The sequence below is a fragment of the Gordionus sp. m RMFG-2023 genome, chromosome 4 (assembly GCF_954871325.1).
Source record: "Gordionus sp. m RMFG-2023 chromosome 4, tfGorSpeb1-WG-v2, whole genome shotgun sequence".
NCBI classification, from domain to species: Eukaryota; Metazoa; Nematomorpha; class Gordioida; order Chordodea; family Parachordodidae; genus Gordionus; species Gordionus sp. m RMFG-2023.
This window is the reverse complement of record NC_088778.1, coordinates 23,874,938-23,902,709: the sequence shown is the minus strand read 5'-3', so window position 1 is coordinate 23,902,709 and position 27,772 is coordinate 23,874,938. Positions and strand designations below refer to the sequence as shown.

General features: G+C 26.6%; 2 protein-coding genes across 2 annotated transcripts; one reads left to right on the top strand and one right to left on the bottom strand.

Moving 5' to 3' along the window:
- Positions 1 to 295: 295 nt before the first annotated feature.
- LOC135929104 (transducin beta-like protein 3) lies at positions 296 to 14,935 on the bottom strand. Its single transcript, XM_065465612.1, has 18 exons — positions 14,910 to 14,935; positions 14,816 to 14,867; positions 14,681 to 14,776; positions 14,513 to 14,638; positions 14,313 to 14,470; positions 14,032 to 14,268; positions 13,281 to 13,755; positions 12,949 to 13,047; positions 12,525 to 12,641; positions 12,157 to 12,266; positions 4,118 to 4,379; positions 3,735 to 3,964; positions 3,247 to 3,403; positions 1,898 to 1,956; positions 1,733 to 1,839; positions 1,327 to 1,398; positions 840 to 998; positions 296 to 592 (listed from the first exon to the last, which is right to left on the bottom strand). Exons 5-18 carry the CDS (start codon positions 14,459 to 14,461, stop codon positions 498 to 500), a joined length of 2,328 nt encoding a protein of 775 aa, XP_065321684.1. The 5' UTR covers positions 14,462 to 14,470; positions 14,513 to 14,638; positions 14,681 to 14,776; positions 14,816 to 14,867; positions 14,910 to 14,935; the 3' UTR covers positions 296 to 497.
- Positions 14,936 to 21,526: 6,591 nt separating this feature from the next.
- Positions 21,527 to 25,853, top strand: LOC135928266 (uncharacterized). The gene is made up of 3 exons (XM_065464677.1): positions 21,527 to 22,178; positions 24,171 to 24,422; positions 25,361 to 25,853. Exons 1-3 carry the CDS (start codon positions 21,744 to 21,746, stop codon positions 25,721 to 25,723), a joined length of 1,050 nt encoding a protein of 349 aa, XP_065320749.1. The 5' UTR covers positions 21,527 to 21,743; the 3' UTR covers positions 25,724 to 25,853.
- Positions 25,854 to 27,772: the final 1,919 nt, after the last annotated feature.

The following is a 27,772-nucleotide window of genomic DNA, read 5'->3' as shown; positions in this document are numbered from 1 at the left end:
AATTCAATATATTTTGCTTGCAATTAATCAGTAAAAAATATCCAAACTTATAAAATGAGACAAAGTCTCAAATAGATTACATTTTAGGCAAGCCAAAATTAAATTTATGCTTGGCAAATCCATCAAACTAAAATCAGCAATATCAGAGTTTGAAAGTAAACTAGATAACCCTCAGAGCAAGTTCAAATCTTAGACCGGAAAAACCCCCATTTTTAAATTTATATAAACCGGTTCTAACAAAAAACGGAAGTCATTTTATATATAAAAACTAAAATATTTTATGATTCAATTATAGAGGGTTTATTGATTTGCTTAAAATTATTAGAATTTTTTTGATTGCCTTCAATTGTTTAAAACCGGAAACACATTTTTAAAAAATTAGGTTCCAAACTCTGGTTATATCTTAAAAATAAAACGATTCGCGCTTTTTTTATTATTATTAAATATTTCGTACAACACAGTCGATTATAAAACATTCGTCATTCATGATATGCGTTTTAATCTAATAGTGGTTCGAGGGCGATACACTTGCCAACATATTCTATGAAAGTGGAATCTTGGTATAATTTGTTGATTCGATCGTAGTGCCTGTCTGTAATTAATTAATTATTTATTTTATTGAGAGAATTAAAATAATTCTGCATATTAAACTTACCAATATGCAATACTTATTATTTGTTGGAAAATATTTGTTATAAATAAAAAAAAAATTGTATAATTTAATAGAAAATTCGACTAATCGTTAGAGCAAAATCTGCTAAATATTTGAAAGGCTGGAAAATTTAGGACCGGCATTCAAATGATAAATATAAACTATCAGAAGGTTTCAAAAATGATACCTGTATAAGGAACGATGGATTGGATAGATGAAATGATGTTAGGCAATTTAACGAGGACGTCGGGGTGAATGGATTTTAGAATAGTATTGAGGACGATTTGTGCCGGATAACATGTTTTGGCGTTCGTGTTCCATTGCGATGAAAAACGAAAGAGAGAATCTAAAACATTGTTTTTTAGCAAAAAATATATAAGAGCAATTAAATTTTGATAAAGTTAAGGAAACCATATTATATAATAATAACCTTAAATAAATTTTTAAAACTTCAATTATTTATATAAGTAGGACTAAGACTAAAATCAAAATTTTTTAGTTAAATCAGGCAAAACAAAAAACACCAAAAAACCATTTCTAAAATAAAATTTAATAAATAAAATCAAATATAAAAACGCTATATTTCAATCAAAATCAAACCAAAAAATAAGCAGAAAAATAAAAATGTAATTTTTTTTGGTTATTATATTATAATTATTGACTATTATAATTACCGATTTCTCCTAATTCCAACTTTTTGATAGCTTTTTCCAATTTGACCATATTTTGAGGATCTAAAAGCATATCTAAAATTATGGGGGGGGGGGATTAGATCAGTTACACTTAGTTTGAAATTTATTCTTATTATAAAATCAGTGACCGGATACACATGATATCGAGGTAGATATAAATTAATATTGCCATGCATATATATATTTTGTAATACAAATAAAAATTATCATAAATTTTTAAAGGACAGTTTTAGTCTATATTAGTCTGCCCCCAACGCTGAATTCTAGAATATCTTCTTTTTTTAAAAAATTAAAGAAATTGCCATATTTACTCTTTTATTTTATAATACGTATTTTCTTACCAATTTAATTTTATAAATTTATTATTAAATCTGAAAAATAGTAATACCATTTAAAGCTTTTAGAAGGGTATCCTTGTCTTCGGTTTCGATCGTAAGTTTGAAAATTCTATGATCGTATATCTTTTCCTTCATTAAATTCGAAATTTCTTGACGACTATTAAAAAAAATAATTTTAGGTTCATACATTATATATTTTTTTTTTTAAAAAAAACCTTTTAATTTGAGTTTCTTTGATTAAGTTTGTTTCCTTTTTTTCTTCTTGTGATACGTCCTGATATTAAATTTAATTTAAAAAAAATGGACATGATATAAAATAAAAATATTTTTAAAAAAGTGTTAACAACCCTCTACTGCACAGATTGAAGTGTTAAAATCATTTAAAACACAAAATACCTATTTATTGATTTAATATAAAAACTATCATATGCATATTATTTGGGGTAACTCAAGAGCCCTTCAGATCACCATTCCCCATTTTCCATAATCTTGAGCAAGACAATGTATAGTTTGTATTATGACTTCACTATCATTTTAATCCTTGCCTTCTTCTTCGAGGTCTAGCTCCCATCACGGTGATTAGAATCAACCAATCATTTTGTTGTGATCATAAAAAAAATTTAAAGCAGATAATATTTTTTAACTATCGGATGCTTTTTCAGTTATGGCCCTCCCTCCTCCTTGAAATTTCAATTTGGGCTTTAAATTATATGAGTGTTTTACAGTATTACTCATACTATATATGAATACTAATATGAATCCGATTGTATATAACTAATGTTTACATAATAATCCTTAGTATCGCAGGTGGAAATAACATGGGACTAGGTGTGGTTCAAGCAAACTCCAAATTAGATATGCCATTATATCTCAGAATCGAATTAATTTGCTGCTTACATATTTTAAACATATTATTATAACTCTAATTTCGTGCTTCTAACCGTTATTTTAAAGGTTTAAGACTGTTCTTTCCAATATTCTTTCTTTTTTTCTCTTCTCAAAACTCGAAGGTAATGAAAGAATAAAATAAAGATCAAATTACCGTATAAACAAGAAATAAGCATACATATAAAAATAAATAAGTCATATCAAATCATCATTTTTAAAATGTACAATTTTGAAAATAAATAAATTAATGATTTATATAATTATTTATTTTACAAATATGGCGAAAAACTTTCTTTTTGTTTCTAGGGCGAGATATAAATTTTTTTTATCATTCACGTTCACTAGGATAAATAAATAAAAGATGAAGATATAATTGTTCTTAGATAAGTAAAATGAATAGAAAAATATATAGTTTGATCACTAGTACATTTTTTTAAAAATATTTAATGCAATTGAGGGTTAATTTAATCCTACTCTATTTAAAAATTCATAAATATATTTAAAACCAGTATTTTATATTCCATCAAAACGTTTAATATGAATTGGTTCGGGTAAAATTTAAAAAAAAAAGGTTTGATTCAAATAGAAAACTGGCAGTAGCAGGTTCAATCTAGAAGCTAACTAAAAAAAATATTATGAGTTGACAATTTTTGATATTCCAAAAATTTATAGGAACCTTCCAAATCAAGATTTTCCCATCAGAACCACCCCCAGTGGCCATCAAGCTTTCATTTTTATTTGTAGTAAAACTCCATATTTTACCTTCGTGGGCATCAAAGGTTACACAATTCTCAGTCTCGATCGTCCATAACTTCATCAAGCCATCTGATGAACTAGGATAAAAAAAATGAATTGAATATTCAAATTAATTGATATAATGCAGCATATAATATTATATTATAGTTAGGTAATGGCTAAATGTCAGCTAATCCGCTCAATCTACAGGAGTGTGTCGGAGAAACTCCGCTAACATTAAGGCGTTTTACTCTATATTCGTTTCTTCAAAGTGATAATTTTCGGCTAAGAATTGGCTTAATAGCTAAAAATATAGTAATTTTTTCAATAAGCCGACAAATATTCTAATTCTTTCGAATTAAAAGAGAAAAAAATAGGGTCATTGTGAAAATTCATGTAGGGTAATTAATTTGTATAATATATAATTACGAAGTTAATAGCTGGGTAGATTGAGTGACGAATTGAAGATGCAAAACAGCGCAAGTATGTCCTTCCAAAGTACGAATGCAATTAAAATCAGAGAGTATCCATAGTTTTATAGTTGTGTCACCTGAGCATGTGGCCAAAATTTGGTGAATATCTGAGAAGGCTAAATCCCAGACACCTCGTTTGTGACCCTTGAAGATCCCTACCAATTTACCGTCGGTTGTGTTCCACAGCTATAAATAAATGATTGACATTACAAAAGTTATTTTAAAAAAAAATCATTTTATGATAAATGATTTTTTTAAATGCCATTTTGATGTGCTGACTTTGCTTTTTAGGCTTTAATCGATTCATATTTTAAAAAAAATCTATATCTAAAAAAAAACTTTGGCGGTTTTGTCCATAGACCCGGTGGCGAAATATTTTGAATTACGAGGCGATAAACAGAGGCAATTGATATCCTTGTCGTGGGCTTTGATTGTGTATTTAACATTCACGTTTTTAACGATTATTTTATCATCCGACATTTCGGTTGATTTGTCCGGGTTAGTTTGTTCGTCCTTTTTCTTTTTCAGCTGACCGAATTGCAATGACCAAAATTTTATAGTGAGATCGGAACTGGCGCTTATAACGTAATCGCTTTCTAAACTATTTTATTTTATGTACGACAAAAAATAAAAATTTTATTTCGAATGACTTTTTTAAAACAGCTTCAAAATTTAATGTTGTTAAACGGCTCAATTTCGCCGATTTTAAATTAGGATTTTAATGGAAGGATTTTAAAAATTCTTGCCAAGAAAACCTTTAACATGGTAAATCTTTGGTCTAAAATGAAAAGACGCCTAAATGCTCCCATGGTATATATTCATTTTCTATAGATGTATTAAAATCTTTTTAATTTATTTGAATAAAATAATTTTAATTTTGTTAGTTATATATAAATGCACAGCCTTAACAACAAAGCAGTATGAATTTAGAATATTTATGCAAATAAAATCATATTTAATCTCTAAATTAGCTTAAATTAGTGTATAAGTGGTCAGCGGGACTTACTGATGGGGATATAGATAATCTTCGCAGAAATATTGATTTTTATTCCTTTTACATTTAATTTTAGTCGTCTACTTTTACATCATTAATTAAAGATTGAAAAACAAGAACTTGCTTAACTTTTGAATAAGAACTAGTCGAATAACAATATAACCATAATTTAACCAAAACTTTTTACAATTAGTGGAAGAGGATTTTGACGAAATCAAATGTCGGAACTTTGCCTATTGATAATCAGGAGTTATTAACTATAAAATGTCATTCTCTAATTTCTCAATTTAAAATTAAAAAGAAAAATTCTTCTCTGAAAGCCCATTAGTGGTGAAGGAAGATTTCATACAAAACTGATATGCACGTTAAAGGACCATAGGCTATATAGTTTTTGGTAAATTATACTCAACCAATTTTTTGACAAAATAAAATTTAAACAAAAAAATATAAAAAGGCAAAATATAAGTAATATTATTTATCCTTAGATAATTAATAAATTTAATCGAAATTCTATTCCGAATGTGCAATGGGTGGTGCGAGAAGAGCCCACAAATATTTTTTAATTAAAATATATTAATTTTATAAAAAAACGATCCTTAATTTACAATTTAAAAAATAGAATATTTTAGGTGAATGTATAAAAAAGATTTTATAAAATATGGAAAATTCAAATAGGTAGTTATAGTATTAATTATTTATATGAGATTTAAATATTGAAACAAAACGTTTATAGTCGTTATTGAGATATTTATAAAATTGATGGCATGACATAATTACAATTTTGTTTAACCATGAGCTCGACCTCTAATGTTGTCAGAGCAATCCGATTTCTCTCCTTTCTCCAGGCTATCCTCATCAGACTAGAAATGCGTTCCGATGAGGCATCGAATGAGGTAAAGAGAATACATCCTAGAATATTTTTTCCAAGCATGGGGATTTATCGTAATTAAGAAAAAAATATACCCATTTCTTGTCTGCTTTTAGGCCATCTATATTTGAGCATTCTGGTAAATACTAAAAAATAGAGAGCATTACAATCTCCTCAAACAAGACATCTATCTCTATCGGTATTTTTAATATAAATATTAAATTACAAAATCTATCAATTGTTGGTTTCTGCTCCAAGGTCATAATATTTATATATTTGTAAATCGAGTTATTAAAATCAAATTTTGATTGCGAATAATCTAAAATTGTTTTAGTAAAAATGCTGCTTAGAAAGAAGCCATTAGTTAAGGCAACACTTGAACATTTTAAAATGACATTTTTAGCAATAGCGTCATAAAAATTTTTATTAATTTTTAGCTGTAAAGATGAATAAAGTTGTAGCATAATTTTGTTAATCATTATTATCAAAGATTCTTCTGATTGCAATTGCACATTAATAACATGTAGTAGATTTCCTACATGTGTTAAAGGTTCGAAAAATTTTTAAAATCATTTTTAAAGATAACGAGAAACCCTTGAAAGACAATCAAGAGCCTTGGGGTGTAGAATACCTGTCAAATATTCATTTGATAAAACGCTGAGTTCTTGGAAGAAGTCTATAGAGTATGGGATTTCTGATTACGGATAATGCATCCAATTTTGTCAAGTCATTTACTCTATATGGTATAAAATTTAATACTCTTGACAACGATTTTGAAGATGAGGATGACCTATTAGAGTTTAATGAAATCAATGATGGTTAGGACAGAATTTTTTTTAAAATCATTATCTTTAAATGATATATTATTACCCAGTCACATTAGGTGTGCTTGCCACACTTTGTCCTTAATTGATAAAGATAGTATATCATCCATATCAAGTCAAAGAATTTTGGAAGGATTCATTATGGAGTAATGGGGAAATGTACAAAATTATGGAAGGCCCAAATCTTCTGTAAAGACAAGGGAGATAACAGGTGGTATTCAGCTAAAGGTTCCATGCATAACGAGGTGAAACAGTTTATATGATAGTATTACTTCATTATTAAAATATAAATCAGATTCAAATTTATTATTTGAAACAACTGATTGTCCTAATTTAAAAGAAATGGATATTGTTTATATGAAGGAGTAATGTAAAGTTTTAGGCCCTGTATCAATTGCATTAGACAAACTACAAGGGCAGAGTAGTATATTTTACGGGGAATTGGTGCCCAAAAATAATATTTTCAAAATATATTACTAAACGAAGCTTTAAATCTAGCACTAATAGTATACCTTCAAGTTTAAACTGTATCACCAATGGATTTAATATCTTATAAAGAAAATGATGTTATTTGTGAAACAAATGTTGTTAAGTTCAATAATACAAACAACATTGAGCTGGAAGTTTTAAATTATATTAAAGATCGCCAAAATACACTAAAAATGCTTAATTTTTATCCTTCAATTAAGGAAATTTTTTAAAATATAATACTGGAATTAGAGATCTGCAAAGTTAGGCCCGGCCCATACGGACTTCGGGCCGGGCTTGGGCCTAATTTTATTTAAAATAATCGGGTTCGGGCCGGGCCTAATATTTTTAAAAAAATTTCGGACCGAGTCGGGTCGGACCTTGGAAATTTTATTAAATATATCTAAATTTATCAATTTTATATTGAATTTTTTATGTAAAATAAAAATTTTTGATTTAATTTATTGAAACTAAACGCAATAATATGTCTTTTATTTTAAATAATTATAAAAATTAATTTCTATATTTAAATACCTGGCCGGACCGGTAAATTTTTTAAAAATAAATTTCGGGTTCGGGACGGCAAAACCTTTTAAAAATAATTTCGGGCCGGGCTTGAAAAATTAGGCCCGATGCAGATCACTAACTGGAATACCATCATCTCATCAGCCCCTGTTGAAAGGTTATTTAGTTTTGGCACAATGTTAAATACGCCGAAATGGTAAAGGCTCAAATGACAAATTTTTTGAAAAATTGATTAAAAAAAATAATGATTTGATTTAATTTTTTTTTAACTTATTTTCAAATTTATATTACAAATTCCTCCTTATCAATGCTATTGGGCTAAAACTAATATTAAAATACCTGATTATTATAATTAACTCATCAATAAATATTTTATTGATTATTATAAATATTTATTAATATTATATGTGTATGTTATGTTCTTCACCAATAAATAATAAAAATTTTATTTTATAAACTATTCTAATTTAATTGGTAATGAATGATAAGTATCTTTTATCTCATTTTTTTGGTATTTTGAATAAGATACTAATATCTGTATCCAAGATTCATTTTTTTATAAAGAATCTGTATCTGTATCAAGATTCTTTTTCCGGAAGACCTGCCAAAGTCTGTATATGGCCTATACAGCCAATTGGTATTAGGTTAACATTGTGCTGACTCAATTCTGTAAAAACACTCTGTAGACTATGCTCTATTGCATTTAATTACAACATTGTGGGAGGAACAAGTTAGTGCAGGTGAGTGTATCTACATCTATTGCAATACAAAAGTATGCTCCTAAAATATAAAATAATGAGGATGCAACCATTATTTACTGAGTTAATTATAATAATCAGACATTTTAATGTTAGTTTTAGCCCAATAGTTGCGATAGGGAGGGATTTTTTTGAAAATATTTTTTTTATCATCAGACTCAATCCATAGGTTCTTAAAATATGGATGTGATAATTGATGCCAAAAAAGCCTCATTATATTCATCATCATAAGAAAAAATTTTCCCAAATCTTTTGCCCATATTATTTTGGATAGCGTTTAATAAAGGTAGACAATATTGAAACTAGAGTTTTCAAGTTGGCCTATGTACTTTTTAACTATAAATAGTATAGGCACCAATTCCCCGTAAAATGTACTACTCTGCGCTTGTAGTTTATCTAATGCAATTGATACAGGGTCTAAAAGTACACTATTCCTCCATATAAACATTATCCATTTCTTTTAAAATAGGACAATCAATTGTTTCATAATAAATTTAAATCTGATTTACATTTTAATAATGAAGTCATACTATCATATAAACTGTTCCACCTCGTTATGCATGGAACTTTTAGATGAATACCACCTGTTATCTCCCTTATCCTTACAGAAGAATTTGGCCTTCCATAATTTTGTGCATCTTCCCATTACTCCATAATGAATCCTTCTAAGATTCTTTGAGCTTGATATTGATTATATACTATCTTTAGTAGCAATTAAAGACAAAGTGTGGCAAGCACATCTAATGTGACTGGGTAATAATATATCATCTAAAGATAATGATTTTTAAAATAAATTCTGTCCTAACCATCATTGATTTCATTAAACTCTAATAGGTCATCTTCATCTTCAAAATCGTTGTCAAGAGTATTAAATTTTATACCATATTGAGTATATGACTTGACAAAATTGGATGCATTATCCGTAATCAGAAATCCCATACTCTCTATGAACTTCTTCCAAGAACTCGGCAATTTTATCAAATGAATGTGTGCCAGGCATTCTTCTATATCCCAAAGCTAATGATTGCCTTTCAAGGGTTTTTCGTGTTATCTTTAAAAATGATTTTTAATTTTTTCGAACCTTTAATTAAAGTGATATTTTTTTTAAATGAAAATTATAAAAGTTGTCCAAATATTTTAAAAAATTTTCGCAAACGAATTGGCGGAACCATATTTAAGCATGGTTTCACATGTTAAAGATCTACTACATGCTATTAATGTGCAATTGAAACCAGAAGAATCTTTGAATAATGACTCACAAAATTATGCCACAACTTTATTCATCTTTACAGCTAAAAATTGATAATAAATTTCATGACGCTATTTCTAAAAATGTCATTTTAAAATTTTCAAGTGTTGCCATAATTAATGGCATCATTTTAAATGAAGCAGAATTTTTACTAAAACAATTTTAGATTATTCGCAATTATATTTGATTTTAATAAGTCGATTTACAAATGTATATAAGTTATGACCTTGGAGCAGAAACCAACAATTGATAGATTTTGTAATTTAATAAAAATATAAAAAATACCGATATAGATTGATGTATTGTTTGAGGAGATTGTAATGCTCTCTATTTTTTAGTATTCTCCAAAATTCTCAAAATAGATGGCCTAAAAGCAGAGGGAAAGAAGTAAGTAGAATTTTTTCGTAATAATGTTAAATCCCCATTCTTGGAAAAAATATAAGAGCATGTATTTTCCTTAACTCATTCGAATGCCTCATCAGAGCGCATTTTAAGTCTGATGAGGACAGTCTGGAGAAAGGAGATAATAAATGTAAAATTATTGTTTAGTGTCTCAAAAATTTTTTAAGGCATGAATTCTATTGAATTTAAATGAAGGAGAATATATTGTTGATTTTGCTGAAAATTACACCAATGTGGTTCAAGATTTAGTGCAAGAATTTTATTGGAATAAAGCGCAAGTTACCTTTCATTAATTAAGACACTTAATAATTTAAATAATTTAAGTTATATAATAATATCGGAATTGCTTATTCATAATACAATTGTAATTCATTTATTCCAAAAATATTTAGTCCGCTACTTAGCTGAGAAATTCTACTACTTTTCAGATGGAGCAGCATTACAATATAAGAATCGCAAACATTTAATCGATCTTTTCCAAAATGAAGATAATTTGGGAATAAAAGCTAAGTGGCATTTCTGTCATCTCATGGCAAATGCGTATAAATTTTATTTATGGAATCTATATCTCCTATATTATGGAAGACGAATATGAGGAAGTGCAAATAGAGATTCTATAAAGCGCTCACTATACCAGGAACTCATAAATTTCATATTTTTATCTAATTTCTCAGGATAAAATTGAAAAATTTTATTCAAATTCAACAAAATCGCAAATATTAAATAAAAGATTTTATTCGAGTATAAATGCGAATTTAATATATCAAAAATATAAATATATTACAACTTGTATCTATGACAATCAATCGTTATCATTAATAAAAATGAATAATAAATAATTATACGAAAAATATCTTTTATTGAAAATTTGATACATTAAGATGTCTAAGGGGCATTTGCCCCCAATGCTTCCCAGTTTAATTGGCACATTTAATAGAAATTATAAATTTTTTAGCATAAAATGTGAAAATATCCTGTTATTGGTAAATTAACAACAAAATTTTAGCCATAATTTGTAGTTTCGTATAATGCCATCCATTACATGCAAATAAAATTTTCACATTTTGGTAAAAATGCTTATTTCGGAAGAGCCGATAGCGTCGTCAAGGTTTTCACATAGTTAAAAGGTTCAAAGTCAAATAAAATTATCTAAAACCAACTCCATTTATTGTTTAAAAAAATGGGTAATATAATATAGGTAATCCGAAAGTTAAAAACTAAAATTGGCGCCTAATTTTTTTTTTTATGATAGACCTTTAGAAATTTTTTTACCTACAATTTGATAAATTATACTTATTTTTACTATATAAATTTATAAGCATTTTGAAAAAATTTGCAGATTTGAAGGTCACAATTTTCGCACCCTTGAGGCCCTGTATCTATGGAACCAGGTGTGCTAGCGTGCTAAAATAAACGGATATCATTTTTTTTACCTATCTAAATAATTACAGAAATTTTTAAATTAAAAGGGGTCGGCCAAATCGTGATCGATTTGACATTGAATGGCCCGGGGGGGGGGGGGGGTAACTAAGTCATTTCACAAACCTGGTTTAAGGTCGCCTGCAAAATCTTCATTTTTTTATAGAAATTTTCAGATTTCTTCTTCAATTTTCATATTTCTCCCGCAAAATTTCAAATTTCTGCAACAATTTGAAAATTTTAACCTGACAATCCTGAATATGAGTCTAAATTCCATCTATATTGTATAATTTTAATTAAAATGAATCATGTGTGTATAATATGATGAGTTCTAGTCCATTCTTAATGTGATATTCTTGATTATCAAGTCAAAATGAAAATAAAATGATTTATGTTATTATATATAATATTTTTTAAATAATTTAATACTAACCTCTAGCCATGTTTCTAGCTTTCAAAAAACATTATATTCAAATAAAAATTAAAACTCAGCCCATATTTCATTTATTATTCTCATGAAGATTAAAATTATGATAACAATTTGATGTCTTAGAGAAGAAATAGTTATAGAAAATGTAACAAAAAGATATGCGTTAACAGATTTGATTATTTCTATTTTTTTTAAATAATTGTTTTTTTGTTAAGATATAAATTGGGTGAGAGATTTAAAATGGTAATTTCATGAAAATAGTAATTGTTGAAATAACGGCTCAGCCTAGAGAGGAGAGATTTTTTTCTTTAAAGCTTAAATCTCGAGGCCAAGTTTAAAAAAAATTTGTACTAGAACTCAACTTCGCCATTTTGGAGTAAACTTATCAAAGGGAGCTACTTATGAGCATCGATGGTTTTATAAAATATATATATATTTTACTCAGCTGAACAAGCCAGTGCTGTAACAGAGTTGGTGTGGCCTATGAAGGTGTATAAACATTTAAATCTCCGTCTAAGGGGGTTAAGTCTCCATAACTTCATCGTGTTATCCTTTTAATTGATATTTATATAAATAATAAAATATAAATTATTTAACATGATCTATTTATAATACGTCTTAAATATAGTATTTTGTTCTAATGTGCATTGTATATTTACTCAATAAAAACAATTTGCCAAAAAACCTCCTTATAATTTTGTCGATTTTAAAAAAAAATTCCCAACTAAACTGTAACCGAACTTTTATAGATAATGGTTCGGATCCCTAAATAAGTGTAGTGCTACAAAATATTTTAACTAATTAATTACTTTTGACGCGCTAACTAATAGACCAGATTTTTTCGGAAATGTAGATAAGGCCATAATATTTTCAGTGTGTCCATATAATACGAACGAATCAAAAGATGGTAGGGTAAAAATTTTGGGCTAATTTTGGAATAAAATTTTTAATTATTATTTATAGGAAAAACAACCAGTTATAAAAGCAGTGAATTATTAACTTATATCATTTAAGCTTGCCCTTAAGAAAATTCATTTTTGGCATTCTAAATTTAAATTTAAAAATGCTGATATTACTTATGTTGGGATAAATTATTGGTTATAAGTTCCTGGTGTAAATATATTGTAAATAACTTCTAAAAGCAAAACTACAAGTAATGTTGTTATAATTAAAATCTTTTACAAAATAAAAATTTGAAAAAAATATTAATAAGGAATTCTCTTAAATATTGACCTGAGGGGTATTATCAGCTACCGCTAAGTATGGATATTGATCGTCAGCTTTTTCGGCTATAAATTTTACAGCCGTTACTTCCTCAATGTCTCCAATATACTGTATTTTTTTTAAATGATTAAAGTTTTAAAAAAATATATAAAATAAATACAGACCAGTTCAATTTGTATTTTTTTTTAAAATCATTGATATGTTGCAAAAATATTTTTAAAAAGTCGATTTTTTTTAAGATCCATGACTTGAACTAGTCTATTTTCCAAAAACATAGGTCCAGTCCATTTTTGGTGGTTCTTCCATATCGAACTGGACCTTTTAAATATATTTTTACAAACCATGGTAAAATTTTTAAGTGTATCACATTTTACACCAAAGATATCATGCTGGTGATTGGTTACAAAGAGTTTGTCTGCACCGAGGGTGAGATATTTGGGAGTCAGGGCATTATTAGAGGTTAAATCTGAATCGTTTTCTAATATATCATTTTCACTTTTTTGGAGAGGAATTAAAGAATTTTCGAGGGTAATTTTTAGATTATAATTGGTCTGACAGGTCAATTTTCTATTGTCTAAATAAATTTTATTTCCTAAATCACCATCCTCTTGGCAGGCAGTTAATTCCCATTTTCTCAGTGTTAAATCAGAATCAGCAGAGACAAAATTACATAAAAATAAGAAATTGTTATTATTGAGGGAAGTCAATGATGGTAATTGTTTCATGCCTCCTTCAAAGCCATGTTTAGCTTGAAACATTTTAAGGGAAGTGTATGTAAGTAAATCCCATAAGATAAGTAATTTGTCTCGTCCTGAGCTTAAATTATAAAATAATAACTTTGATAATTGACAATGTATAGATATGCAAAGATAATGCTTTTGTTCTACAAGTTTAATTTTTTTAAATACTTTCAAGTTTTATTAGTTCAACTTTATCAAATAATTGATTTACAAAGGTAAAGAATTTTAATACTATTATTCAGAAATTCTTTTTTTAAAAAAGACAAAAATTGCTACCATGCTATAAACATTGTAAAAATTAAAATATATCAAAATTCTAAAAGACTTTAAATGTATTCATAATCTAGTAAACCTTAATAACTTGTTTTGACCATTTAAAATGATAAGCCCAGTAATATTAGCATTGTGACCTATTAGCGAATGAAAATTAGATATATTGTGTTCTGTAGTATTTAAATCTAATTTTTGTTTCTTGATTTTATTTTGAACGACATCATTTAATGTCCATATATTAATTGAATTATCATCACATGCAGCTATTATAGCCTTGACTTGAGAATTTTCAAAATCACAAAAAAATTGTAGATGACTATATTAATAGAAAATTATTTTATATTGAAATTAATAGCAAACTTAACAGACCCACTCCCTATTTGTTTAAAATGATGTGTATAGTAACCCTTATTAAGATCCCATATTTTAATCATTGAATTAAAGGTTGTGCCTATTGCTAATAGTGAGGAGGAAATGCTGTCAATTGTCATAGTAATTATGGGTGTCATTAGTAAAGTCTGTTAAAACCTATGCATTTTAAACATTATCGATAAATATACCTTCCAAGCTTTTAAACATTCTAAATTTTTCCAATTCCACAATTTTATTAAGTTACTTTTGTATGATATAATTACATTTTCTACTCCATATAATGAAAAGGATGATATTTGCTCTCCAGAATCAATCTTCATAATAAGTTACATTTGCATAATTAATATATATGATACTTGGCCAACTGTATGAGTAATATTGTTCAATTCCAAATCAATCACATTCAAAATATCATTTTTTGGACAGAATAGAAATTTACCATCATTAGAAACCTGATTATTTTATTAAATATTATATTTGAAAAAATGTACCTCTATTGAATTCCCGATAAAAAATGATTTAAACTCTTTATCTATAGCATACCTGGAAACATAATATTTAAATAATAAATCATTAAATTCTCACTTGGATTTTAAATTTTTGGTTTTCGATTTCATTTTTTTAACGAGTGCGGGCCTAAAAGTTCGATACTATACAATGACCAAATTGCAACTATTATGAAAATTTAATATATTGAAAAATCATTAAAATTATTAAGAAAAATATTTGACACTAATTTAATTAACAACTCAACATATTACTAGACTAACGCGTTATGGGAAATTATAAAATAATTTATGATTGCATGAGTGAAATTTCCTGTCCGTAGACATTAAAGATCTAAGCTAGACTCCACCATACGGATGACGATAAGCGACTATGGTATGAGATAATTATAGCCACAATCCCTTGAGCATGAAGCGTATGAATAATATTTATAAAATGGGAATTATTTATACTTTGCGCAATACCACAGTATATGTTAGGGTATTTATTTATATATAGATGGGGCGTGTTATATTAATAAAATTACATTTATAGTGATTTTTTATAATTACATGTATTTTACATGTGGAATTATTAATTTTTTCTTCTATAGATTTTATTAGAATTCTGAGGATGAGAGCTTGAACCTGGTTATACTTTGTTAAATGTTTATTTTGTATTTTATAAAAAAATATTATTTTTAACTTATAAAACTTTTACTAGCAAACTTTATAGAACTTTATTTGTACCTTTTTGAATTTGTGATGACCCACGGATCTTTAGCTCTAATTAAGAAAAATTGTAAATTTAGCGATGATACTCTTATACCTTGTAAATTAAATTTGTAAATTTTCTGAGCCATAATAATTATTAGATAAAGTTTCTATCGTTTCAAGATTTTGGAAAATTAAAAGTTAATGTTTGCGATTTTTTATTCAGACCACATCTCATCATCAACGTTCCTCGCTCCTTAAATATTCTGCTGGTCCCTTAAATTATTTCTTTATTAGTGATTTGTTTCAAGTGTATTTCTTAAGTTTAAAATCAACACGTTTTAAATTTAAATTAATTTTGAAAGAAATATCAATTTATTTTATTTAAAATAGATATACAATTTATATTTCTTTGCTATTTTCTAAATAACCATGCCATTAATAAAATTAAAATATATTTGAAAAGTCTATTTAGAGTATGCCTTTAATCAATAAAATCAAATCGAATAGTAATAAATACGAATAGTAAATTATTTGTTTTCTTCGAATACGAATAAAGAATATTCCTTTTGTTTAAATACGAGTAAAATAATTTACATTTTGTTCGATTAGAAAGTTCTTCAATTGGAATTAAAGGAATAATTTGAATATTTGGTAATATTAATAATTTGTTTATTCGGTTTATTATTTGAATATTTCCTTTATTTGACAAATTATTCAAATAATTATATTTATTCGAATCGCTTGAATCGAATTATCAGAATAGATAGATAAAATTTATTCATTTGTTATTTCATTGATAACCTATGACAAGTCAAAGATGATCTTGCCTCATAGCCCCTTTCCCACCCGTACCCCGTGGTAAAAGCGCCTGGGAAAATGTAGTATAAAACAATTGATTTATGGGGAAAAATCATTTTGTAAAAGTGTAGTTAATAACACTATAATATGTCGAGTCGACCTTTCAATACTCCGGTGAAAAAAATGACGCTAGTACTCGGGTGGTGTTTAATAGACCCCAATTTCAAATGTATATATCTCCAGTAATATTCATTATTATATTTGGATATAAGATAGATCTAACCTTAAGCTTGATAAAATATTTAAATATTTTTATTTCTTATGCCTAGATTAAAGATGATGAGGATAATTATAATTTGTGGCAAAAATTTTTTAAAAAAAGTTTACTTTTTTAAATTTTCAAATATAAAATTAAAAAAATAACTTATCCATCATATAATCATGATAATTCATAATATGTTTATTCTTCAATATAAAAAAAAAATTACACTAATGAATTTAAATATAAAAAAAAATATAGAACATACAAATTTACTCTGGTGGGGTCTCACAAACCCCAATCAGTCACAAAATGCTTATATCTATAAAACTACTCAACCGAAATATAAGAAATTTGGATATAGATTCTAAGATATATTTTATGAAGCTACTGAAGAATCCAGATCATAATATTTAACCGTTTTTATGTAATATCATAGCATGGAAAAAATATATATAGGTTCAGTTCGGTTCAGCTAATTGTAAAGGTTTATAATGGTTCATTACGGTTTTAAATTTTTTTTTATTGAAGTAACACCATCGTCTAATTTATTTTTATTATAAGCATCTATGAATTATATATAAAAAAAATATATAAGATTCAATATAACACTTCTTTAAATATATTATTTGAACGCATAAGTAATATATTTTCTAATATAAATGAATTCATATTTGTTTGATGAGAGAGAATAACACAAATTTTAGCCCCAAAAAGACCCTTTCTACAGAAACTTGTGTTGCGGGAACCGCCAGTACTATAAAAGCAAGTGTATATAATTCTGGATATTCAAATTATTTCTATTTCTAAAATATAAAAACTAAAGCGGTTTAATCTTTTTCTATAAATGTTCTTTTTACTCCTTCAAAAAATAACTATATCGGTTAGGTCACGGTTATTGTTCAAATATTTATAATGGTTTAATGGTTTAACGGTTCGCTACGGTTCACTCCGGGTTCCTGATCAAGACTGACTATTTCCTCGGATCGGGCTGAACTATATTTTATTTTATAAATTGAATAGAAAATAAAATATACGTTTATTGATGGATTTTTTGATAAATAATATTTTCGAATATTGAATATCATTTATGTTAATTTTGACCTATGTTTTCACCCAAAAGTAATTTTATTATAACTTTCTCATGAATACCATTAGGATGAAACTAATCTTATGTCGAAACACTTGCAGACAAAATTTCAAATAAAAATAGTTTAACAGCAATTTGTAACAAATTAAAAATGATTTTTAAATATATTTCAACAACTTTAATTTATAGTTGTTCTTCTAGATAAATTATAATCTACATTTATAAATATAACCCGTGTAAAAGGCATTAGAAATATATACAATTGCTTAAACATAGTTTCATAATTATGTTTAAAAAAAGCTATGAAAACGCTCATATTGTTAAATTCATGGATGAAACCAGAGACGGATATTTAAATTTTTAATATTTTACTTAATTTAAATATTTATTTTTATCAAATATTTATATTTTCAAATTAAGGGTACCGACTCTGATGAACAATTAATTTTCAATGATATACTTTTTCTCTCCCGGATTTTTTTACCCAGCCCATTTTAAATTTAATAACATTATTGATAAAAATCTTAATATAAGGACACTGAAATAATATCAATTCTGCTAAGCCAGCAAATTAACCGCAATCGTTATTATCTTAAATCAATATTTGATTTGATGATAAAAATTATGTATTCTGCAAAAGATAAAAACATAATTTATTCTTCTGGACTATTTATATCAATGTGTTTTACACCATCCAAAAAGATTCTGATTTAAATTAAATTGTGAAATGAACATCCAAAATGCACAATATAAATCACTTCAAATTCAAAATGAAGTCTAATCTAGGGATTGTGGTGGAATATATCTCAAAAATATAACAAAAATGAGATGCCTTTTTTTTTGTCTTAAGAAATGAGACAATATTCGTTATATTTTTTGTGAAAAGATTTAAGAAAATCTAATAGAAATTATTAATTTACAATGTCTTTCTGCTGAACATTACTAATTGTATTTTAAAGCAACTTAAGGAATTAAATATTAATTCATCGCATGCAATAACAAAGTCATATGAAGGTGCAAAGGTCATGTCTGACCAAAATGGAGGAGTACAAACCCCACTTCAAAAAAAAAAATTAATAAAAAAGTGTCTTGGTATATTTTTTAAAATTTATTCAATGCATTTCTAGTCATTTTAAAGTATCCTGTAAATATATAGGCCATATTCTTAAGAAACTTTTAGACCAAAGGTGGACTGGTCATTTGGAAACATCTCACATTATTTATGAGAATTGTAAGGTTATTGGTGAAATATTCTAATGGAACTTTTAATTCAGAAGTATCCCCACATGGTTCAGTCGAAACATCTGGCTTTTAATCTCAATGTGTTAATATAAATTAACGCCATTATAGTTTATGAACAATAAATCTAAATATCTACAGTCAGTTGGTATTAAAAGAGTGGTGCTATTATTACCAAAATTAATATATTAAAAAATACAAAAATGATAATTCTTTTCGATTTGATAAGAATTATGGCTGAAAACTTATATCTCAATATTTAATTTCATCCCTCAAATATAATCAAGGGTACTTAAAACGCCTACAAATCTTTAAGATTGATAAAAAATGAATTATTATGAAATTATTGAAGATCATGTTTTAGATAGATTTACACAAGATGATTATAATATTGTCTCCCCTTAACCCTGATTAATTTATATTCAGATAAAATGGTCCCATTTTAGAATCATTATTTAACTTAAATGTGGAAACGTTACATCAGCTACAAAAGTTAAAGAAACATAAATATTAAAAAATATCGTAAATATTATGTATAAAAAAAATATCATCTTGGATTTAAGGAATTATACAAATTCTACTCAGCAGCCATTATCATTGGTGTATCAATGACTTCTTGCGAAGCCTCATTCTCTATACTAAAATATGTTCTATAGAGTACTAGAGTATTAGAGAACCGACGAAAGATCGACTTAAACCAAATTTAATATTAATAGCTTATGGAGAAAAAATAATGCAGAATTTAGACTTTAATTCATTTGTGTTAAAATTTTAAAATAAAAATCGTCGAGTATTATTTTGTAATTTACATTTACAAATTTTTAAAAATATTAACTCCCCCCCTCCTAAGTAAGAAGTCCCCCCCCCCAGAAAGAAATTCCAGGCTATGACCATGCTCTTGAAATTAATTTTATAGGACAATTTGAAGAAAAAATGCTAATATTAAAGGGATATAGAATCTTAATACAAATTAACTAGATTTGATTTTTGTTTTATATTTTAATGTTTCTTCAATTTGACAGATATTTCTTCCATCTCCAAACCTTTTTACAAATATGAGTTAAGTTTGAAAAAACTATAAGTTACATTGAGAGAATTTGACTGCTTATTATTTTATTTTTCAATAGATTTTAAAATAAATTTTTAAAAATAAGTTGCCTATCTCTAATTATGTTGAAAATAGAAGAGCCATTTTTTTTAAAATCGGTCTACTATTAAATTGGAGAAAGACTTAATTTTACATTATTTTTGGATTAATTTCCCTTGATGACACACCATAAAATGATAAAAATGTGACAAGGTTTTTTAAAAAATTTTATTGACTAAATTGTAATGCAAATCAAAATATATTGCACCGGTTATAAAAATAATTAGATAAAATTGGATAACAGATTCCTTTAACACTATATAAATCATTTCTTTCTTTCTTTTCTTTCTTTCTTTTCTTTCTTTTTTTTCTTTCTTTCTTTTTCATTATGCAACACCCCCTACCGGTTTATTTGTGAATAAGGTTTTATAGTAATGGCGATTTGCTCAAGCGATACTAAATTAATCGTTGCGCGTATTTTACAAAAGCCTGCCAATAATATTATGTATAATTTATAAATACTGACTGAAATGATGAAATCACCACAGCTGTTTATCTATATTATAAAAAGTATTATAGCTGTGACGAATCAGCTGTGATGTCGCTAAGGATTAATTTCGCATCTCTTATGCAGCGTAATAGCGTGCTCCCGTCATAAATTTTTAAGAAAATGCAATTATTAATCACATCTTAAAATAAATATATATCTTCTTATAAATATTGGGTATGCCTATGAATATTAAATTTTAGTCGAAAATGAAGCGATTTTATAATATATAATTTCCATTTATTTGGGTTAATGTAAAATATAAATGATCTAATTATAAATAACAAAATTTTTAGTTCATTTTAAAATCCTTCTGATATGATATTCAATTATAAATTCGTGTATATTGATTAAATTCAGTATATTAGCAAACTTTACCCTGAAACAAACGCTTTAATTTCACTTTTTACAAAGTGAAAAGAGTTACTCAGTTATTAGTCATACGCCAAAAATTCACATAAAATACTAATTCTTACAACTCCAACATGCTTATGAAGTAATTTTGTTTTGCATCCCCCCCCCCCCAACTTCTATGGAAAGTCGTGATAAAATATATACCTAGTACCACAAATCTCATTGGTCAAATCACATTAACGACAAAATCCCAAACATTCATAGCAAAAATTTGGAAGCAATTTAATTTTGTGATATTTATATTTTTTTAAATTGAATATGTTAATTATCGATTCTCTTACCAAATATTTTTTATAATTTGTTTTAAATTAATATATAAAATATTTTTGTGTAAATTTTAACGATTGAATTTATAATTGATATTGATTGTATTTTATTTTTTCCGATATGAAAAATATTAATCTTGACCTAATAACAAGCTTGTTTATAAATAATTTCTTTTTTTTTGTAAATAGAATTTGAAAAATAATATAAAAAAATTAGTAGAAAATTAAAATTATTTTTCTGAAATGAAATATTGATCATTTGTAATTTTATAGGCATTCCTAATCAATATAAACACTCAATTATCAGTCAACATTCTTAATTTTTATTGCAATTCATTTTATAAATTTAATCAACAATCAAAAAGATTTAAATGCTACAAAAATTCATCAATAAATAAATATTTTTAATGCTACAAAATTTATTGAAAATCAGCGAAAGTTTTATTTATTTAAAAACCGAATAAAAATATTGGACACGAATGATATTTCCATTTAGGTATACTGTCAGTGTGATAGTATGGACAATTCCCAGATTATTCACCGTAACAAAAGACTCAACAATAAAGATTCCATGAATAATTCAGAGGAGTTAATACTGAGGAATTTATCTAATCATCGTTTATCATTCCTAATTGAAAATGATCCCACAAACCTTGACGATATAAGCGAACAAAATAGTGACCAAGAGTTAAATCGCCCAAAACCTAGCAAATTAAGTGGGGCGGGGTTAACTGCTGCCGAACACAGAATATATGAAGACTCGGATACCGCTTCCAACAAATGGATGAAAAATTCTTTGTATTTCATTCGCCGGCAAACGCTTTTAGAATTTGAGAAAAGGCGTAAAAGTTGGAAGAGATTAAAATCCTCCGAATGGTCTACATGGGGTAAATGGTTATTCGTTCTTGGATTGATAACTACTTTCTGGTGCATAGGCTCGTTGGTTTGGAAAGTAATGCTTTGTTTTTTCATTTAATTTTTTTTTAGCTAGAGTATATTTTTAAATTAGCAAATCGATATTCGTATTAAAAATGATTAGACCATAACCTGGCTCGACTTATTTTTGATATCTGTTTAGCCCAGCTTTTGAACTAGCTTTTCATAATTTTTCTTTCGTTTCTTGTCAAAGTAATAAGTCGAATCAGGACACACTCTTAAAGTTTAGTTTTCTGTTTTTATCTTTTTAGTATTTATAAGATAGCTTTAATGAAATATATGGATAGGTAGGATTAAGAAAAAAAAATATTTTATATCTTATATTATTCATCCATACTGTTTTTATTTATATTGGTAGATCGAATATAAAAAAAACTAAAATTCAATTTTATTTTGTTTAGTTTTTTTAAAAAAAAACGTCATAAAATTTAAATTCTAAGGCCTTTCTGGTTCTTTTTTTTTCTAAACAATCGCCTGGCTGTCTATGTAGCTCTTCCTCTAAACAGCCAAATGAATGGGGCTACTCTAGATTTACCGCGTATTTACTTTATTGGTACCAAAAAATATAAAACAAATATTTATTTAATGTACACGTTCTTTTTTTCTTCTTCATTTCTTTCTTTATTTCTATTAGGATGTCCTAGTTCAATATCTCCTGCCTAGGCTGAACAGGAATAAATTTCATATTTTTCCTATTCCATATTTACCATTGTTTTCTTTAGCTACCAATCTTTTTATAGCTCTTAAAACTCTCTGCAGTCCCTATGGATTCTCTAATCTCTTTATCTTTTGTATTTTCCACTATATTGTCCAGAAGTTAATTTTTAAAATATCATGAGGGGGAGGGGGGTGATTTTAAGATTATAAATATAATTTCAATTGGAATAATATGAGTTCCGGCGAAGTATATCAAATCGATAGAACTATCCTTCTTTTAGAGTGGCCAAGAACTAAAGAGCGTGAAATGGTATACATAGACTAACGACTGCTTTATTTAACGGTATTTAAAAATTAAAATACATCGGAGACATTTCTAAACGCCATTTTGTAGTCAGCACGTTAACTAAATGACTTTTACATTTCCGCTTAAAAAAAAATTTCCCTTTATTATATTAAGTGTCCTTTGTCTACGTGCAGACGAAATGGCATATACAGCTTATTACCATTTGTGTTCACTTTTATTGAATGAATTCCTATTCGATATAATATCATTGTCCCTAATATTTTTTAAAAAAAATGATGATTGAGGAAATAAAATCAAGATTTGATCGGATGATGCGAAAATTATTTCATAAATTTCTTTTTAGGTCATTGGTTACTTACTTTATTTTAATAGTAGCTGATATAATATGTTATCAAAAGGTAATAGCATATAATTAATTTTTTCTAAGATAAAATTAATAAAGGTGAAAAATATTAAAAATAAAATTTACGAATTTATGAAAAAGGATAAGCGATAAATAAAATGTAAATTAGGAAAGAGAAAGGAAGAAAGAAGGCATAGACATGGAAGATTATTCGACGGAAGAGATAAAACTTAGAAAGTTAGAGTGAATAATGGCGATATCAAGTCTTTGTCCTAAGAAAAAGGATTTCTTAGGCTGGTCGGTTTTTTCACCAATCCGTTTGCCTAATTCTTTAAAAAACATTGCGCTTTGCTACCGAAGGTGGTGAGAACGGAGCAAGCGATGGGTATGAATAAGAAAGAAGGGTCTAGGGAACTGTATTTGATTATTTTCAGGGATTCTGCAAAGACAGGAGCTAACTCCTTGACCAAGGAATCAAGGACATTCCATCAGGAAGTTTTCCATCGGTTCAAAAATGCCGGTTGGTTCAAGTCTAGGTGATTATTTAAAATCTATGTACACATTGGATTAACAATTTCTTTATTCAGAAAGGAACAAAAAACCTGAATAAAAAAATTGTCGCTATTTTTTTGTTTATATTAGAATAAAATACTCATATAAATTATATTTTCTAATTTAAAATGACAAAAAAATATTCCCAGCTGGCTTATATCGACTTTTACCTGTATCAAATGCGCGAGGATAAACAATTCATTAAAAATGATCTGCAAAGAATGTTACAAACTGAAAGAGCGGGTCGAAACGTGGAAATAAACTACGAACCAATTATAAGAAGGACGTGTACCACAGAAAATTTCAAATTTATCATATCTCTCATCGTGTGTTGCATAGCTTCGGCGTTCGGTTTCCTATTGATATGTTGCGGTTTGGCGGGCATAACTGTTGAAGTTGAGGTTTTATTTTTAAAATGTTAAATTAAATAAATGTATCACGAATAGGGTCTTTAAATATTTTTTACAATTACAGTATCTTTAATGCGTTTACAATGCAAGTGTGAAACAATTTTAGAATCTGTAAATATTGATTTGTAAAGGGTTAAGCTGCAATCTGCTAATAAATAGCTAAAATTGTGTGTTATAGAATGATAAACATATAAACTTTTGCTATAGCAACTTTTTCATCTCTTCTAACAGTTTTATTAATTATCTTGGATTTTTTTGTGAATTATTAATATCTTATAAATAAGGTAAATGTTACTTAGCATGTTGAATTAATATTTATAGCCCTCCAAACTTTATGTAAAATTTGCTAGAACAAATTATGTACTTTGCCTTATGTATTGAATTGTTACTAGTAAAGTTATTAAAAAGCCAGATTAGGGTTTTAATATTTAAACATAACCTTTATATTATTAAAATAAGATTTAAATTTAATTTGTGATAATTATTTATTAGTGCTATTATGGTTAATATTATAAGAACCTTATGCAAAAATATTTATAAAATCTTATATATTTTTAAATTGATGTAAAATATTATATTATATATAATGAACTTAAAATATATATCGTTTTCTTCGCTACTTGAACTTGTTCTAGAAGTACAATCTTAACATTTTTAAAGTTGTTCATTTCAAGATTTAGCGGCAAAAGAAAGAAATATGATAAAATATCAATAAAATTTACGCTATTTTAATGAAATCTTAAGATTTATGACTGATATTTTTGGCATTTTAAGCAGGATTTTTTAAATTTTCTTTGCGGGACTGAAATTCATTTAACGAGACTGCAGGCGGGACCTTCAATTTCTGAGTCATACACTTAGGCGGGGTTTATATTAAATATTAGTCGTCATTAATTCCTTTTTTTTTATACATTCATGAATTTTCATAGGAAAATTTGGAAGAAGAACTAATGGATTATTTAAAGAGTGTATGCAGTAAGGAACCCGGAGATTTATCAGCACCAATATATTCGAGTAACCAAACATTGTACGATGGTCATAGAGAGGATCCTGAACCCAAATCGGATCAAGATGTAAGAGACTTAAGAAATATTCAATCGTGTCCCGATAAAATCCTTAATAAAAACAGTTGCCATATCTTAAATAAAAATGCCAAATCTCAACCGGACATTTCGCGAACGTCCGCTATATACAAGGACGGGAAAAGTTTAAAGGGTAACGAGGTGCTTCCCCTGATACGTATGAACAAAGCCGAAAGCGGCAAATCACAGTATTTTGACGCTCTTCAGTGATATTTATAATTTATTTGAAAAGCAATTATTTTATTATTTTTGGAATCTTGTCAAAGGATGCTAATATCTTATACTACTTTAAACTTAATATGTATAATATCTATTTATTTTTTTCTAAAAATAAAATGAAAATGACACTATATTTGGAAAAACAAAATATTCGTAATTTAACAACAATATATGTATAATTTATTTTAAAAAAAGGGATCATCTTTAATGTGTATTAGAGTTCATTTCTAATTCTGCCAATTTTTGCGTAAATAATTTTTCTAACTTCGCCTTTAATTAATGAAAGGTATAATATAGAATTGAACACGTCAATTAATTTTACCATATGTAGTTGTGAATTACCAATGGAGTTTTCGAAATCTATGATTTTTTGGCTCAAGTTTTTAAGCCGGTACCTCAATAATTCATTATTTACAGTTAATATTCTCAGTTTTTCTTCCTAAATTTATCAAAAAAAATTTTTAAATATATTTTTCCAAAAATTATCGTTTTGGGGATTATTGAAGTGCCCTTTCTTATAACATTTCCGAAATTTTGAATAAACTTTAATTGTTTAATTTTTTTATACCAATTTCCCAACATTCTTTTATTATATCTATTTTATTTCAAAATTTCAAATTTAGATATATAAGGACACTTCAACAATGTTAATGATATGAACATACTTCTTTAACGATGAGTTCCTTTATAAGTACAATTTCATCTTCTTTCTCTGTTATAAGTTTCTTGCTTTTTTTTATTTCTTCATCAACTAAATAGTAAATAAATATAAAGGAATGAATACATGCCAACTTCTATCTATAATAATTCATTTTAAACCGAATTATTCGTTATTCGTATTTTATGAATAAAAAATTAGCCGATATGAAAATTCGAATCGAATACAAATAATGTTATAAATTATTCGAAACTTATTTGTACAACATTTTACTTGTTGAACCTTCAATTTATTTTCTCTTTATTCCACAATGAATGACTGATCCTTTAAAATAGATTTAATAGTAATGCTGTTAATATTTTTTTTCGAGTAACTATACTTAAAAAAAAATGGCTACTTATTAAGCTAAATAATATAATTAATTTAATATGATGAAGAATATAAACTAATTTTAATTATTTATAATTTTATTTTTTTAAGTGTTAGATGATACTTAATTTTAAAATATGATATATGCTATGCACTATTGAATTAAAAATATATATTAAAAATAAAAATCAAATGAGGATATATAAAAATTAAATTAAAAAAAATATATAATTGAAGAAAAACATAAAAAAGAACTAGGAGAAAAAAAAATATATTAAAAAAGGGTACATACACCATAGAAAAGAAGTGAATGTAAATAAAATGGATAAATTAAATTTATTCAAATCCATTCATTTCTTACATTCATTTATTTAAATTTTTGGAAGATGTCATCTTATTCGTAATCATATATATATATAACAATTTAATTTAGATATCTTATTTATAAAGCTTGAGATAGATAATGTAGAACAAACCCCGGAAATATTTAAATTTAATTTTAACTTATATCAGGAGTATTTTAAGTTTATTTCTTTAGAGAAAATTGGATGTGGTAGAAAATAGAGATGAACGCAATAATTAAGGATAATTAATAACCCCTTTGATTAGCTCAGGAAATTGAAATCATTTAACAAAACGAGAACATACGAAAATAAAATAATAATTATATAAATAATAATTGAACTATAACAAAATTTTTGAGATCATCAATATTCCCAGATCTCACAATATTTAAAGAGTTACCTCTTTTAAACCCACTTTTTATAAATTACAATACCCCTGTCCCATCTAATTTTTCTTTCTTTAATCTAGCAAGATCTTTTTGATACTTAGCTAGATGAAAATATTGAGAGACATATTCTTTTAAAAATACAAAATATATTGATTAAAATTATATTAAATTAATATTCTATTATGTGATATTAATATATTATCGAATATGAATAAAAATTTCATATACTATTATAAAAATAATATGTAATTGGAGCTGCAATATTTTATTTATTCACCTA